At 38.9% G+C, this 13,740-nt stretch overlaps 1 protein-coding gene across 2 annotated transcripts in view; it reads right to left on the bottom strand.

The window, feature by feature from the left end:
• CENPP (centromere protein P) overlaps positions 1-13,740 on the bottom strand; it is a 242,351-nt gene that overhangs the window by 180,546 nt on the left and 48,065 nt on the right. For both annotated transcript variants that reach the window (XM_060102415.1, XM_060102416.1), the window contains one exon: positions 1,012-1,108. In XM_060102415.1, coding sequence (XP_059958398.1) covers positions 1,012-1,108 — 97 coding nt within the window. The remainder of the gene's footprint in view (positions 1-1,011; positions 1,109-13,740) is intronic.

Below are 13,740 nucleotides of genomic sequence, written 5' to 3'. Positions count from 1 at the left end.
TTGAAAATGGCACTAGTGCTCACATTTCCCACAACCCATTCTAATGTATAAGGAAATGGCCGTATTAGGTGATTCATTACCATAACTGCCAGCAGACTCCTCAATCATTATTGTACTTTACCAATTCTGAAGAAGAGCTATTTAATTTTTCTGGTGCAAGAGCACCTGCAAGTAAACAACATAATCCTGAGCACTCCTCAAGGGACCACAGTACAGGTACAGTACAGGTACTGACACGTTTCATTCTAAAGAAAATCTTATGCTTGACAGATATTACTAGCTCAACCAAATAAAATGCAAATAATGATATGATGATAAAAAAAAAAAGAATCCAAAATAAATGAGAATTAGTACCAGTCATAAAAACAATAGTCAGGACTCAGGAGTTTGAGGGAACCTGAACCTTGAGATATTATTTATGTTAACTCTTTCAGAACTGGTTTCTGTGTGCATCACTGCTGTCAATAATTTGATATTACCTAACTAAGTAGGACCTGGGGGATTACAATGCAGCCAACTATAGTTCTAGTTATGACAGAAAACAAACAAAGGGAATTAAAAAAAAAGTCTCTGAATGTATCTGTATCAGACCTAAGAAGCGTTACTTTACAAGAATCAGACTTCAATATTTAAACTTGAAAAATACAATAAATAAGAAGCTCAAAATACAGAGTGTGGCTCAGGAAGTAAAGATTACACTGTGACGTTACAAGGCTGCTATGCCTATGTCCTTTATTAGCATTTGGCATTTTACTTCAAGTGTCCTTGACAGATTAATTTTTCAAAATGTGTACTGTAAAATAAATAAGACTATATTCTTTCAATATAAATGGTTAACTGACGTGTACAGAAGCATTCCTCCTTCATTTATTCCAAATAACTGCAAATCTAGAAGCCAATAAAAACATTTCCTATTGTTTGAAAAAACTTTAAGAATGTTATCTTAAACCCCCAAATTAACATCAGCTTCACTTTCCATATACGTTTAAATTGCAAGACTTTAGACCCTACCTTGAAACGTTTAAATGTGCGCTTACGATATTCACACCATTCCACAAAGAAGTGTAGGCTTCGGAAAAACATAAACAGATCTCTTCTTTCTTCTGCTCTGTAAAAATAAAAGGCTCTATGATTAATAAATATCATTTATTATCGTTCATTTAAGCCCTCCATCTGGCTTTATCTTATTATTGTTTTTTATAGATCTGAAACTAAAGCTAAAAAAGTACTTAGTATATTTCTATACACTGAACTCTGCCCTTTTGAGTATGTGCCCCTGTGTGATTTTTCAGGCTGGAATTCCCTGTTCTCCACCTTCAAATGTTTAAATCCTACCCATCTTTCAAGATATCACACAAATGCCACTTTCTCCTTGATATCTCATTTGATGACCTGTGGTATAATGAAGAAAATATCTGGTCTTTGTCACTAGTTCCTAACACAGAGCTTCAAACACTCTTGGAATTCCTGAGTGACAAGAGTGCCTTTTTATGCTAATGAGGTGAATCAAGGTGGTCCCTAGGTAGCCTTAGGATGGGGACTGTTCACCAGAAAGACCAACCACATGATTAAAAAGTTGGAACTGTGGGCTCACCAGTTCTCCAGGCAAGAGAAGAGAGCTGGAGGAGTTTAATCACATGGCCAATCATGACGCCTATGTAAGGTAACCCAAATAAAACGTCTGGACAACAAAACTCAGTGGCACTTTCAGGTTGGTGAACATGTGGATGTGCTAGGAGGCTGATGTGCCCAGATTCCATGAAGAGAGGGCACAGAAGCTCTATGTCTCTCCTCCTCCCCCAGCCCCCACGGCACCCACCCCACCCCTAGACCTTGGTCTATGAATTGTTTCCATTTGGCTGTTTCTGGGTTGTAACTTTTACTGAAGTCTAGCAGTCTTATGGAGGACTCTGCCCTTAACCTGTGGGTCTCTGCAAAATCTGGGTAGTGTCAGAATTGAACTGAATTACAGGACACCCAGTTGGTGTCACAGAATTATTGTGTCTCACCACCACACCATATGTCCTATTCCAAAATAGCTAGAAATAATTTCATTCCTATGCCTATGAGCTCCCATAGGAATTTAGCTCAATTCTCTTAATACTATACCTATTGTTATATTGACACCTACAAACACTTCTGAGCAACTTATAGGCAAGATGCATGTGTTCATTTAATCATTCATTCAGTAAATGATTCTGGGAGTAGAGTTCCCATTCTAGTCACAGTAGAGGAAGCACATTGAACCTGAATGTTCCCATTAATTACAATTTAGAAACATGGAACTAACACATAAAGCAAATATTGGAAGATTCTGATATGTGGACAGAAGCAGCAAAACAGGTAGAGACATCAGGAATTAAGGGAGAACCAGATAATGAGTTCCTTAGGATTCATTTTTACCTCTTGTACATCCCCATCTGGATGCTAGAGCAGACTGAAATTAAAAAAACAAACAAAAAGGCCCAGGGAAAGACTGCTCCTTCTAGCCAGCAGAAGTCATACAAGATGAGGAGTGAAGACACTGGTTTTAGTGATGATTATTTGGACGTGACACCAAAAGCTAAGGCAACAAAGCAAAAATAAACACGGAACTACATCAAACTAAAAAGTCTCTGCACAGTAAATGAAACCATCAACAAAATGACAAGGTGACTTGGCGAATGGGACAAAATACTTGCAAACCAAATATCTAATGGGGTTAATATGCAAAATATATAAAGAACTCACATAACCCAATAGCAAAAAATCCAAACAATCAGATAAAACAGGCAGAGGATCTAAATATAAGCATACCGCAGAGATATTGTAGATTCAGTTCCAGACCACCACAATAAAGCAAACATCGCAATAAAGCGAATCGTACAGATTTTTTTTAGTTTCCCGCATATTAAAGTTATGTTACACTATAGCTTCATGTCTAAAAAAGAAAAAAAAAATCAAGGTACAGGTCTTCCCTGATGGCACAGTGGTTAAGAATCCACCTGCCAATGCAGGGGACCCGGGTTCGAGCCCTGGTCTGGGAAGATCCCACATGCCGCGGAGCAAATAAGCCTGTGCACCACAACTACTGAGCCTGTGCTCTAGAACCCACAAGCCACAATTATGGAGCCCATGTGCCACATCTACTGAAGCCCCTGCACTCTAGAGCCCGTGCTCTGCAACAAGAGAAGCCACCACAATGAGAAGCCCACACACCGCAACAAAGAGTATCCCCCGCTTGCCGCAACTAGAGAAAAGCCCGTGTGCCGCAATGAAGGCCTAACACAGCCAAAAATAATAAATAAAAATAAATAAATTAATTTAAAAAAACAAGGTACATATCTTAATTAAAAAATACTTTAGGAGTGGGGGAGAAATAGGTGCAGGGTACAAACTTCCAGTTATAAAATAAATAAACCACAGAGATGTAATATACAGCATAAGGAATATGGTCAATAAAATTGTATCAACTTTGTGTGGGAATGGATGTGGGTACTAGACTTACCATGGTAAACATTTCATAATGTATGAAAATGTTAAAACACTATGTAGTACACCTGAAACTAACATAATATTGTATGTCTACTGTATTTCAGCTTAAAATTAAGTTTCTATAAGATATAAATACACTTGCTATATATCTGGACCCAATCAGTCCATATCTGATTGAGGACTCCTGAATATTAAACTGATCTAATGTTCACAATAAAGAGGAAAAAGTTCACAAGAAAAAGAATCACTTTACTGCTAAAAACTGCTATCCATCATCTGAGCATTCAGCAAATCTTTTTGCTGGTGGAGGGTCTCTCCTCGGCATTGATGGATGCTGACTGATGAGGGATGTTTATTAAAAGTTGGCATGGCTGTGGCAACCACCACCCTTATTCTTCAAATAAGACGACAATGAAGCTTGATGCATCAAGTGACTCTTCCTTTCATGAACGATTTCTCTGTAACGTGCAATGCTGTTTGATAGCATTTCACCCACAGAACTTCTTTCAAAACTAGCATCAATACTCTCAAACCCTGCCACTGCTTTATCAACTAGGTTTATGTCACAGTCTAAATCCTTTTTTGTCATTTCAACAATCTTCACAGCATCTTCACTAGGAGTAGATTCCATCTCAAGAAACCACTTTCTTTTTCTTCATCCATAAGAAGCAACTCCTCATCCATTAAAAGTTTTGTCATGAGATTGTAGCAATTCAGTCACATCTTCAGGCTCCACTTCTAACTCTAGGTCTCTTGCTATTTCCACCACACTTGCAGTTACTTCCTCCACTGAAGTCTTGAACCCCTCAAAATCATCCACGAATCAAGATTGGAATCAACTTCTTCCAAACTCCTGTTAATGTTGATCTTTTCACCTCTTCCAATGAATCATGAATGTGCTTTCTTTTTTGTTTTTTTTCTTTTGGCTACATCGGGTCTTAATTGCGGCATGTGGGATCTTTGTTGAGGCATGCAGGATCTTTCATTGCGGCACACAGGATTCCCTCTAGCTGTTGCATGGGGGTTTTCTCTTCTCTAGTTGTGGTGTGCAGGCTCCAGGGCACGTGGGCTCTGTAGTTTGCAGCACGCGGGCTCTCTAGTTGAGGAGCGCACAAGCTCAGTAGTTGTGGCGCGTGGGCTTAGTTGCCCCACGGCATGTGGGAACCTAGTTCCCCAACCAGGGGTCAAACCCACGTCCTCTGCATTGGAAGGTGGATTCTTTACCACTTGACCAGCAGGAAAGTCCCATGAATGTTCTTAATGGCATCCAGAATGGTGAATCCTTTCCAGGTTTTCAACTGACTTTGCCCAGATCCATCAGAAGAATTCACTATCTATGGCAGCTACGGCCTCACAAAATATATTTCTTAAATAATAAGACTAGGGCCTCCCTGGTGGCGCAGTGGTTAAGAGTCCGCCTGCCGATGCAGGGGATACGGGTTCGTGCCCCGGTCTGGGAGGATACCATATGCCGCGGAGCGGCTGGGCCCGTGAGCCATGGCCGCTGGGCCTGCGCATCCGGAGCCTGGGCTCCGCAACGGGAGAGGCCACAACAGTGAGAGGCCCGCATACCGCAAAAAGAAAATAAATAAATAAATAAATAAATAAATAAATAAATAATAAGACTTGAAAGTTGAAATGACCCCTTGATCCATGGGCTGCAGAATGGATGTTGTGTTAGCAGGCATGAAAACAACATTAATATCATTGTCCATCTCCATCAGAGCTCTTGGGTGGCCAACTGCATTGTCAATGAGCATAATATTTTGAAAGGAATCTTTTTTCTAAGCAGTAGGCCTCAACAATGGGCTTAAAATATTTAGTAAACCATGCTGTAAATAGACATGCTGTCATCCAGGCTTTCCATTTATAGAGCACAGGCAGAAGAGATTTAGTATAATTCTTAAGGGCCCTACGAATTTTGGAATGGTAAATGAACACTGGCTTCAACTTAAGGTTACCAGTGGCATTAGCCCCTAACAAGAGAGTCAGCCTGTCCTTTGAAGCTTTGAAGCCAGATTTCGACTTTTCCTCTCTAGCTATGAAAGTCCTAGATGGTATCTTCTTCCGATATAAGGCTGTTTTGTCTACATTGAAAATCTGTTGTTTAGTGTAGCCACCTTCATGGATTATCTTAGCTATATCTTCTGGATAACTTGCTGCAGTTTCTACATCAGCCCTTGCTGCTTCACCTTGTATTTTTATATTATGGAGATGGCTTCTTTCCTTAAACCTCATGAACCAAACTCTGCTAGCTTCAAACTTTTCTTCTGTAGCTTCCTCACCTCTCTCATCCTTCAAAGAATTGAAGAGAGTTAGGGCCCTGATGTGGATTAGACTTTGGCTTTAAGGAAATGTTGTAGCTGGTTTGATCTTCTATCCAGACCACTAAAACTTTCTCCATAGGTGCAATAAAGCTGTTTCACTTTCTTATTTGTGTGTTCACTAGAATATTACTCTTGATTTCCTCCAAGATAGATAGATATACACACACAGGAAGATACATATCCCTATCTATCTATCTATCTATCTATCTATCTATCTAATAGAATATTATTCATCCATAAGAAGAAGGAAATCCTGATATTTGTAACAACATGGCTGGACCTCGAGGACATTATGCTCAGTAAAATAAGTCAGAGACAGAAAGATAAATACTGTATGATCTCACTAGTATGTGGAATCTAAAAAGCAAACAAACAAAAAACAAACTCAGTTGCGGAGAACACATTGGTGGTTGCCAGAGGCAGGGGGTTATGAGGTCGGCAAAATGGGTGACGGTGGTCAAAAGGTACAAACTCCTAGTTATAAAATAAGTACGTCATGGGATGTAATATACACCATGGTGACTGTAGTTAATAATACTGTATTGTATATTTGAAAGTTGCTAGAAGAGAAAATGTTAAAAGTTCTCATCAGAAAAAAAAAAAAGTAACTGTGTGGTTATACATGTTAACTAGAGTAATTGTAATGATCATTTCACAATTTATACATACATCTAGTCATTATATTGTACACCTGAAACTAATATAATGTTATATATCAACTATATCTCAATAGAAAAAAAAACAATGTTCAAAATCATGCAACTTAATCCACTGGACACAATATTAATAAAGGTTCTTTTGTGGTTTATTACTTAATAGCAAAAGTTTTCAAAAATTAGGCAATAAGGGGCTTCCCTGGTGGCGCAGTGGTTGAGAGTCCGCCTGCCGATGCAGGGGACATGGGTTCGTGCCCCGGTCTGGGAGGGTCCCACATGCCGTGGAGTGGCTGGGCCTGTGAGCCATGGCCGCTGAGCCTGTGCGTCCAGAGCCTGTGCTCCACAACGGGAGAGGCCACAACAGTGAGAGGCCCACATACAGCACAAAAAAAAAAAAAAAAAAAAAAAAAAAAAAAAAAAAAAATTAGGCAATAAAATTTTTGATGCAGTTAAAAAAAGAAAGAAAAAAAAGATGAGAAAAGGGAAACCATGCAGTACAGAACCCTAATGCCAAAGGGGAGCCGTGTGCCTAATCCTCCCAATTAGGCAACTAGTACTGCTGGTAATAAGCAAAAGCATAAGCATATAGATCAAGGGAAGAGAACTGAGAGTCCAGAAATAAAGTCATGGATCTACGGTCAACTGATTTTCAACAAGAGTGCCAAAACCATTCAATGGGGGTAAGAATAGTCTCTTCAAAAACTGGTACTGGGACAACCAGATATCCAAATGCTAAAGAATGATGTGACACCCTTACTTTGCACCATATGCTCTAAACTCTAAATGGATCAACGACCTAAACATAAAAGCTAAAACTATAAATTCTCAGAAGAAAACACAGAGGCAAATATCAACCTTAGAGTTGGCTGTGGTTTCTCAAATGACAATAAAATCATGAACATCAAAATAAAATATAGATAATGTAGACATCATAAAAATTAAAACTTCTGTGCATCAAACGATATTATCAAGAGTGGAAACACAAACTACACAGTGGTATTTGCAAAATATATACTGAAAAGGGTCTAGAACCCAAAATATGGAGAAAACTCTTAAAACAACATAAAAATCGTAAAAATGCTGTAACAAGCTATCATGAACATGGTTTAAAGAAATACAAAAATAGAAAATATCAACAAAGAAATAAAAGATAAAAAGAAGATTCAACTGCAAAATACAATTAGAACTGCAAAATACAATAACTTAAATACAAATCTCATCACAGTGGGCTTCCCTGGTGGCGCAGTGGTTAAGAATCCGCCTGCCAATGCAGGGGACACAGGTTCGAGCACTGGTCTGGGAAGATCTCACATGCTGCGGAGCAGCTAAGCCCGTGTGCCACAGCTACTGAGCCTGTGCTCTAGAGCCCACGAGTCACAACTACTGAGCCCACGTGCCACAACTACTGAAGCCTGCACGCCTAGAGCCCGTGCTCTGCAACAAGAGAAACCACCGCAATGAGAAGCCCGCGCGCTACAACAAAGTGTAGCCCCCCTCACCGCAACTACAGCAAGTCCACGTGCAGCAACGAAGACCCAATGCCGTCAAAAAAAAAAAAAAAAAAAAAGCAACACCTCATCAGAAGTGTTCCATAGCAGAATGGAGATGGCAGGGGAAAGAAATTTAAAGATAGACCAATAGAAATTATTCAATACCAACAGAGAGAAAAAAAATTGTGGGGAAAAAAAGGTAAGAGATCTTCAGAGAGTTGTGAAATAATAACAAAAGGTTTAACCTTGGGCTTCCCTGGTGGCGCAGTGGTTGAGAGTCCGCCTGCCCATGCATGGGACATGGGTTCGTGCCCCGGTCTGGGAAGATCCCACATGCCACGGAGCGGTTGGGCCCGTGAGCCATGGCCACTGAGCCTGTGCTTCCGGAGCCTGTGCTCCACAACGGGAGAGGCCACAACAGTGAGAGGCCCGCGTCCAGCAAAAAAAAAAAAACCCCAAAACAAACAAACAAACAAAAAAAGGTTTAACCTTCATGTCATCAGCCTCAGAAGGAGAGGGGAAAGGGCCTGGGACTGAAAAAATATTTGAAGAAAAAAGGACTGAGTACTTCCTAAATTTGACTAAAAAAATATACCTACAGATTCCCAAAGATGTCTAAGCCCAGAGAAATGATGATCACATTTCTAAAAATTAAAGACAAAGAAAGTCCTTGAAAGCAGGCACAGAGAAATGAGGCATTACAAATAAGGGAACAATGGTTTGAATAACTGTCTATTTCTCATCAAAAACCATGGAGGCCAGAAGCAAGTGGCACATATTTTAAGTGTTGAAAGAACAGAACTGTCAAACTAGAATTCTATATCCAGAAAGAAGCTTCCTCAAGAATGAGAGTAAAGACATTCTCACATGAAGGAAATTAAGAAAATTTGCTGCCAGAGCCATCATTCACTTAGTTTCCTTTAACTCTCTGAGCATATTTAAAACAGTTTCTTTGTCTAATAAATCCAAAGTCTGGGCTTCCTCAGGGACAGTTTCTATTGATTGATTACTTTTTTCCCTGTGCATGGGCCTTACTTTCTTATTTTGTTTTTCGTTCTGCCTGTTGTGTAATTTTTGTTGAAAACTGAACATTTTAAACACTGTAGTGTGGCAATTCCTGGAATCAGATTCCCCCTCTCCCCAGGGTTTGCTGTTGTGCTTTTTGTTCCTTTTGTTGGTTTAGTGACTTTTCTGAACCAATCTGTAGAGTCTATTTTTTGTTGTGAGTGACTACGTAAGTCTCTGCTCAATTAGCTAATATTTGGACAGAGATTTACTTAAACACCTTGAACCCATGTCTCCAAGTCTTTGCCAAGGGGCTTTCTGTTGGGCATAGCTTCAATACTCAGCAAGGCAAATGACAATACTACCTTAGCTTTCACTTCCTGCTTTTGCACAGCCTCACGGTCAGCCAGTAGTGAGAACTTAGGCCATCTCAGGCCTTTCCTGAGCATGCACACAACCCAGCTTTCTAGATTCCCAGGAATAGGTCAGAGATTTTTGAAGTCCCTACCCATTGCATTCTACAGCTTTTCCTTTTAAGCTTTTTCATTAACCTATTAATTGCCCCAGCTGTTATCCACCGCCTCAGGCACCCATGAAGTTTAAAAATTGCCTCCAGGGTAACCCTGGCAGTCCAGTGGTTAGGACTCAGTGCTTTCACTGCTGGGGCCCAGGTTCGATCCCTGGTCAGGGAACTAAGATCCCACAAGCTTCATAGCGTGGACCAAAAAAAAAAAGCCTCCAAATATCTTCAACAAATTCTCCCAGAGAAAAGCCTTTCACACTAGATTAGTTCTGAGTCAGGTCAAAGTGAGATCTTCCAGGGAATAAAGAAACAGGTCAAACAATGACAATTTACTGGGAATGTGGCTTTGAAGGGGTTTGAACCTATTCTGCTCCCCCTGGTGGCTGCCAGGCTTGCTGGTTATCACCAGGATTACAGGCTTTTTCTTGTCAAGGCTAACACAGAGCTGGTAAAGGAGAGATAGGTATAGGGCATTTAAAAAACACAAAGCTCACTCTTGTTATCAAGATTCTGCCTTTTTTCCCCCGAATAAATGCTCCCTGATTGCTACAACCCTTTGGTTCATTTCTAGAATTCCAAAAAATTTGATTCTGACAGTTTTGGCCAGTTTTTTTGTTGCTTTTACAGAGGAGAGAATCTTCAAAGGTACTTACTAACTCTGCTAGTTTCACTGACATCTATGCCTTGAATTTTAAAAGAACTCAGCCAGGGCTCTGTATTAATAATGTCTTTTATTTTCTGTATTCTGATGCTTTGACATCCGGGGCCTTGTTGACCCTGAAGAAACTGTGCCTCCCAAGGTTAGCCCATTCCTAGAGATAGTAAACAACTTGCTCCTGAATGCTTTTCTAACGTGATACCACCAGTCCAGAACCCATATCTCAACCACCTTCTTTATATTTGTTATTCCCCTATCCACTTGCTCAGGGCTAGGTACCAGAGGCATCTAGTGACAGCCCCTATGACCCACAGCCTCCTGAAATTATTCAAACTAGCCAACCTAAGCCTGCTCACCCTGACTCACCTTTTTCTTACCTCAGAAACCATAGTAAAGGCTCTTGACCAGTTTCCCATTCTCCCTCTGTCTCCTGGCCTACTCTAGTGCTTCTCCCTGTGGCCCCCAGTGGCATGATGTACCCCTCCCTCTTAGGAACCAACTAAGTAACAAACTATCTTTTCAATGGTAATCATCTTCCTGATCTGTTGGCCTTACCATACTCAAATAATTTTTTTAAAACCTATTAAAATAGGTTCCCATGCATTTATTACTAACTTTTAAACATTAGCCATGTAGTATATATATGAGCATAGATGTTTATTTCACATGTAAGCTGTTGGTTCCTGTAGAAAGCAAAAAGACTACCCCAGAACACATACACAGTAGTGGTGAGGTTTATTCTCTCCATACTTGGTTACTCAGCCAAATGGTCCTGTAACCATGAGTTAATAAACTCATTGGAACTGCTTCTCAGAGGGACCTCACCAAACTAGTCTTCGTGGAAGCTATAGTGATATTTCTATGAAGGTGACTAATTTGGTGCAGCTCTTAATCACTGAGTAAATGGCCCTCTGAAGCTGCTTTGAAGCTAATCTTGGTGAACTTATCAGAACTTGGGATAGTAAGTAACTTGTGGAAGTGTCAGTAAGGGGATTAATTAAATTATGATTCTTGGAAAATGACCTAAATTGCCTCAGACATATGAAAAACGAGCATGTCTGCATAATAATCATTCAGCTTACCTGTACAATGACTAATCTGAGGAGTAGTTTTGTCCTAAATCCCTTCCAGTTATAGCTTTTTATGCTTTTCTGTGCTTTTTTTTTCCCTTCAAAAATAACAACAAAAATAGTGAAGAAAGCATCTGGCATACAGAATTCATTCTCAAAGAATCCTTGTAACTCGATCAGTTGAGTATATTGTAAATAGTGGTGGGCATGTATTCTTACTGAAGGAGTTTAGGAATCTATGCCACAAGTAATATCACACAATAGGGAATCTGTAAGATGAAGTAATTCCGTGTAGAGTGGGTGGCCCAGAGAAACAGTGCTTTGTAGATCCAGTTTCGCTGAGAAGCATTCCCCAAATATTGGCAATTACTCCATGTTGTAAAGGGGAGACCTAGCTCATGGATATTCTTCTAATAGCTCTATTATTCCAATTCCAGTAAGTTCCATTATTTCTCAGAAATATTTTTATTTTTTGATTTGTTATTCTTCTATAAACTTTTGGAATGGGGCAGAAGCTTGCAAATACTTTTATCCAGTTCCTTCATTTTGCAGATAGAGCTCCACAGAGTTTAAATATCTTTCCTAATTCAGTGGTTAGTCATTAGTTTAAAGGAAAAAACCCAACGAAATGTGTTATATGAAGGTACGCTGTCCTTGTTATCATATATTTGTGATTTACACTAAGGATAAGATATACATACTAAGTGATTATAATACAAGGCAAAATAGGATTCATTTTTAGAGAGTACCTAGAGTTGGTAACCAGCTGGGTACAATTAGGCAAGTTTAGCTCCCTGACTTACTCATAGTCACCCTCTCAGTGAGGCCTTCTCTGACCATACTATTTAAGAATGGATACCTCTCCCTCATCCTGTACATTCTCTATTTCCCATCCCACTTTATTTTCCCCCATACCATTTATCTCTATCTAATATATTATTCATTTTATATATCAGTTTATTTATTGCCTTTTCCTCTTCCTAGAAAATAAGTTTATGAGGACAGAGATGTTTTGTTTTGTTCACTGTTACATACTAAGCACATACAATGTTTGCCACGTAATAGGTATGCACTTACATTCCCATAGCATTTATCCCATCATCATTTACCACACGTTATTGGTTTTGATCATTTACTAGTTTGTCAGCTTCGTGAAGTCAGAAACTATGTATCTTTTGTTCAATTATATTCTTAGAGACTAATACAGTACAAAGTACATAATATGCTTTCAACACGCATGTATTTATTTATTTTTAAATTTTCATCCTGGGGGAGGGAGAGGTATATTTTAAGCCTGGAAAGTCTTTTTATCCCTGAATATAAGGAAGTGCTCAAAAATATGAAAAGAAGAGTAAAGAATTATAAACCTTTAAAAAAAGAATGAATGATACCATATCTATAGTAAATAGATATGTACACATATACACACATATTGATACACAAGGGTGAAGGGAGATATATTTCTCAAGCACAAGGACTAATGCTTATTGAGAAATGTAAAGGGAAGTGCTGGAGTTGAAAAAATCATCATTTTGCAACCACCACAGTAAAAAGTAGATCAGATATGAATCACCAGGGGTGCTAAATATAGGCAGAAATTTTAATGAAGAGTAGTATCTGCATGATCATAAAGTATCTCCCCATAGACTGTTTATTAGTTGTAAGGGAGGAAAAAAAAACAGTGATGATACAGTGGAGAATCAGGCAACAGTTTGACTGATGATCAAAATTAACATCACCTGTAAGGGACAGCTGTCTGAGAAGGACAAAACATCACCTATACAGTATTTTGCCAGAGAATACATAGCAGTAATTGATGATGGGGAAAAAAAATCAAAGACTAAATTAAAAACATTCTATTTGAGTGGCAGGGAGGGGGAGGGGAAGAACTGTATTTTTTAAAGATGGCAAAGTCATAAAAGGCTCTAGAATTGCTCTAGATTTAAGAAATCTACAAGACATGACAACTAAATGCAATACTTGACTCTATCCTGGATCACATACTGCAGAGGAAAAGGAAATACAATAAAGGATATTATTAGATCAAATAACCAAATTGGAATATGGATGGCAAAGTAGATAAAAGTATTATATCAATGTCAATTTATGGAGTCAGTCACAGTACTATAAGAGAATACCTCTACTCAGATTGCACACCAAAGCATCTAGGAGAACACAGCCATGATATATGCATCAGGAAGAAAAACAGAAATGGTAAAAATCTGGGTAAATATAATAATCTATCACTCTTAAATTCTTTAAATTATATATCATGGTTGAGGGTAAAAAACCGTAACTGTCTGATGAGGTTTTCAGTGCATACATATGAATGTAATTCATATAAAAACTATAACATGAAGCAGGGAGAGAAAGGGATCTATACTGTTATAAGGATTACCAGACTGTAATTGCAGTGGAAAGTATTAAATCTAAGTAGACTGTTAAGAGTTAGCTTATGCAGTTGAAATCCCTCCAGCAGCCAATAATAATAATAATATAATAATAATAACACTTTTTGATGTCTGACAGAAGAAATT

The sequence above is a fragment of the Mesoplodon densirostris genome, chromosome 6 (genome assembly GCF_025265405.1).
Source record: "Mesoplodon densirostris isolate mMesDen1 chromosome 6, mMesDen1 primary haplotype, whole genome shotgun sequence".
In the NCBI taxonomy this organism is placed as follows: domain Eukaryota; kingdom Metazoa; phylum Chordata; class Mammalia; order Artiodactyla; family Ziphiidae; genus Mesoplodon; species Mesoplodon densirostris.
Note: the sequence above shows the minus strand (reverse complement) of the source record. Positions and strands in the feature narration are given on the sequence as shown.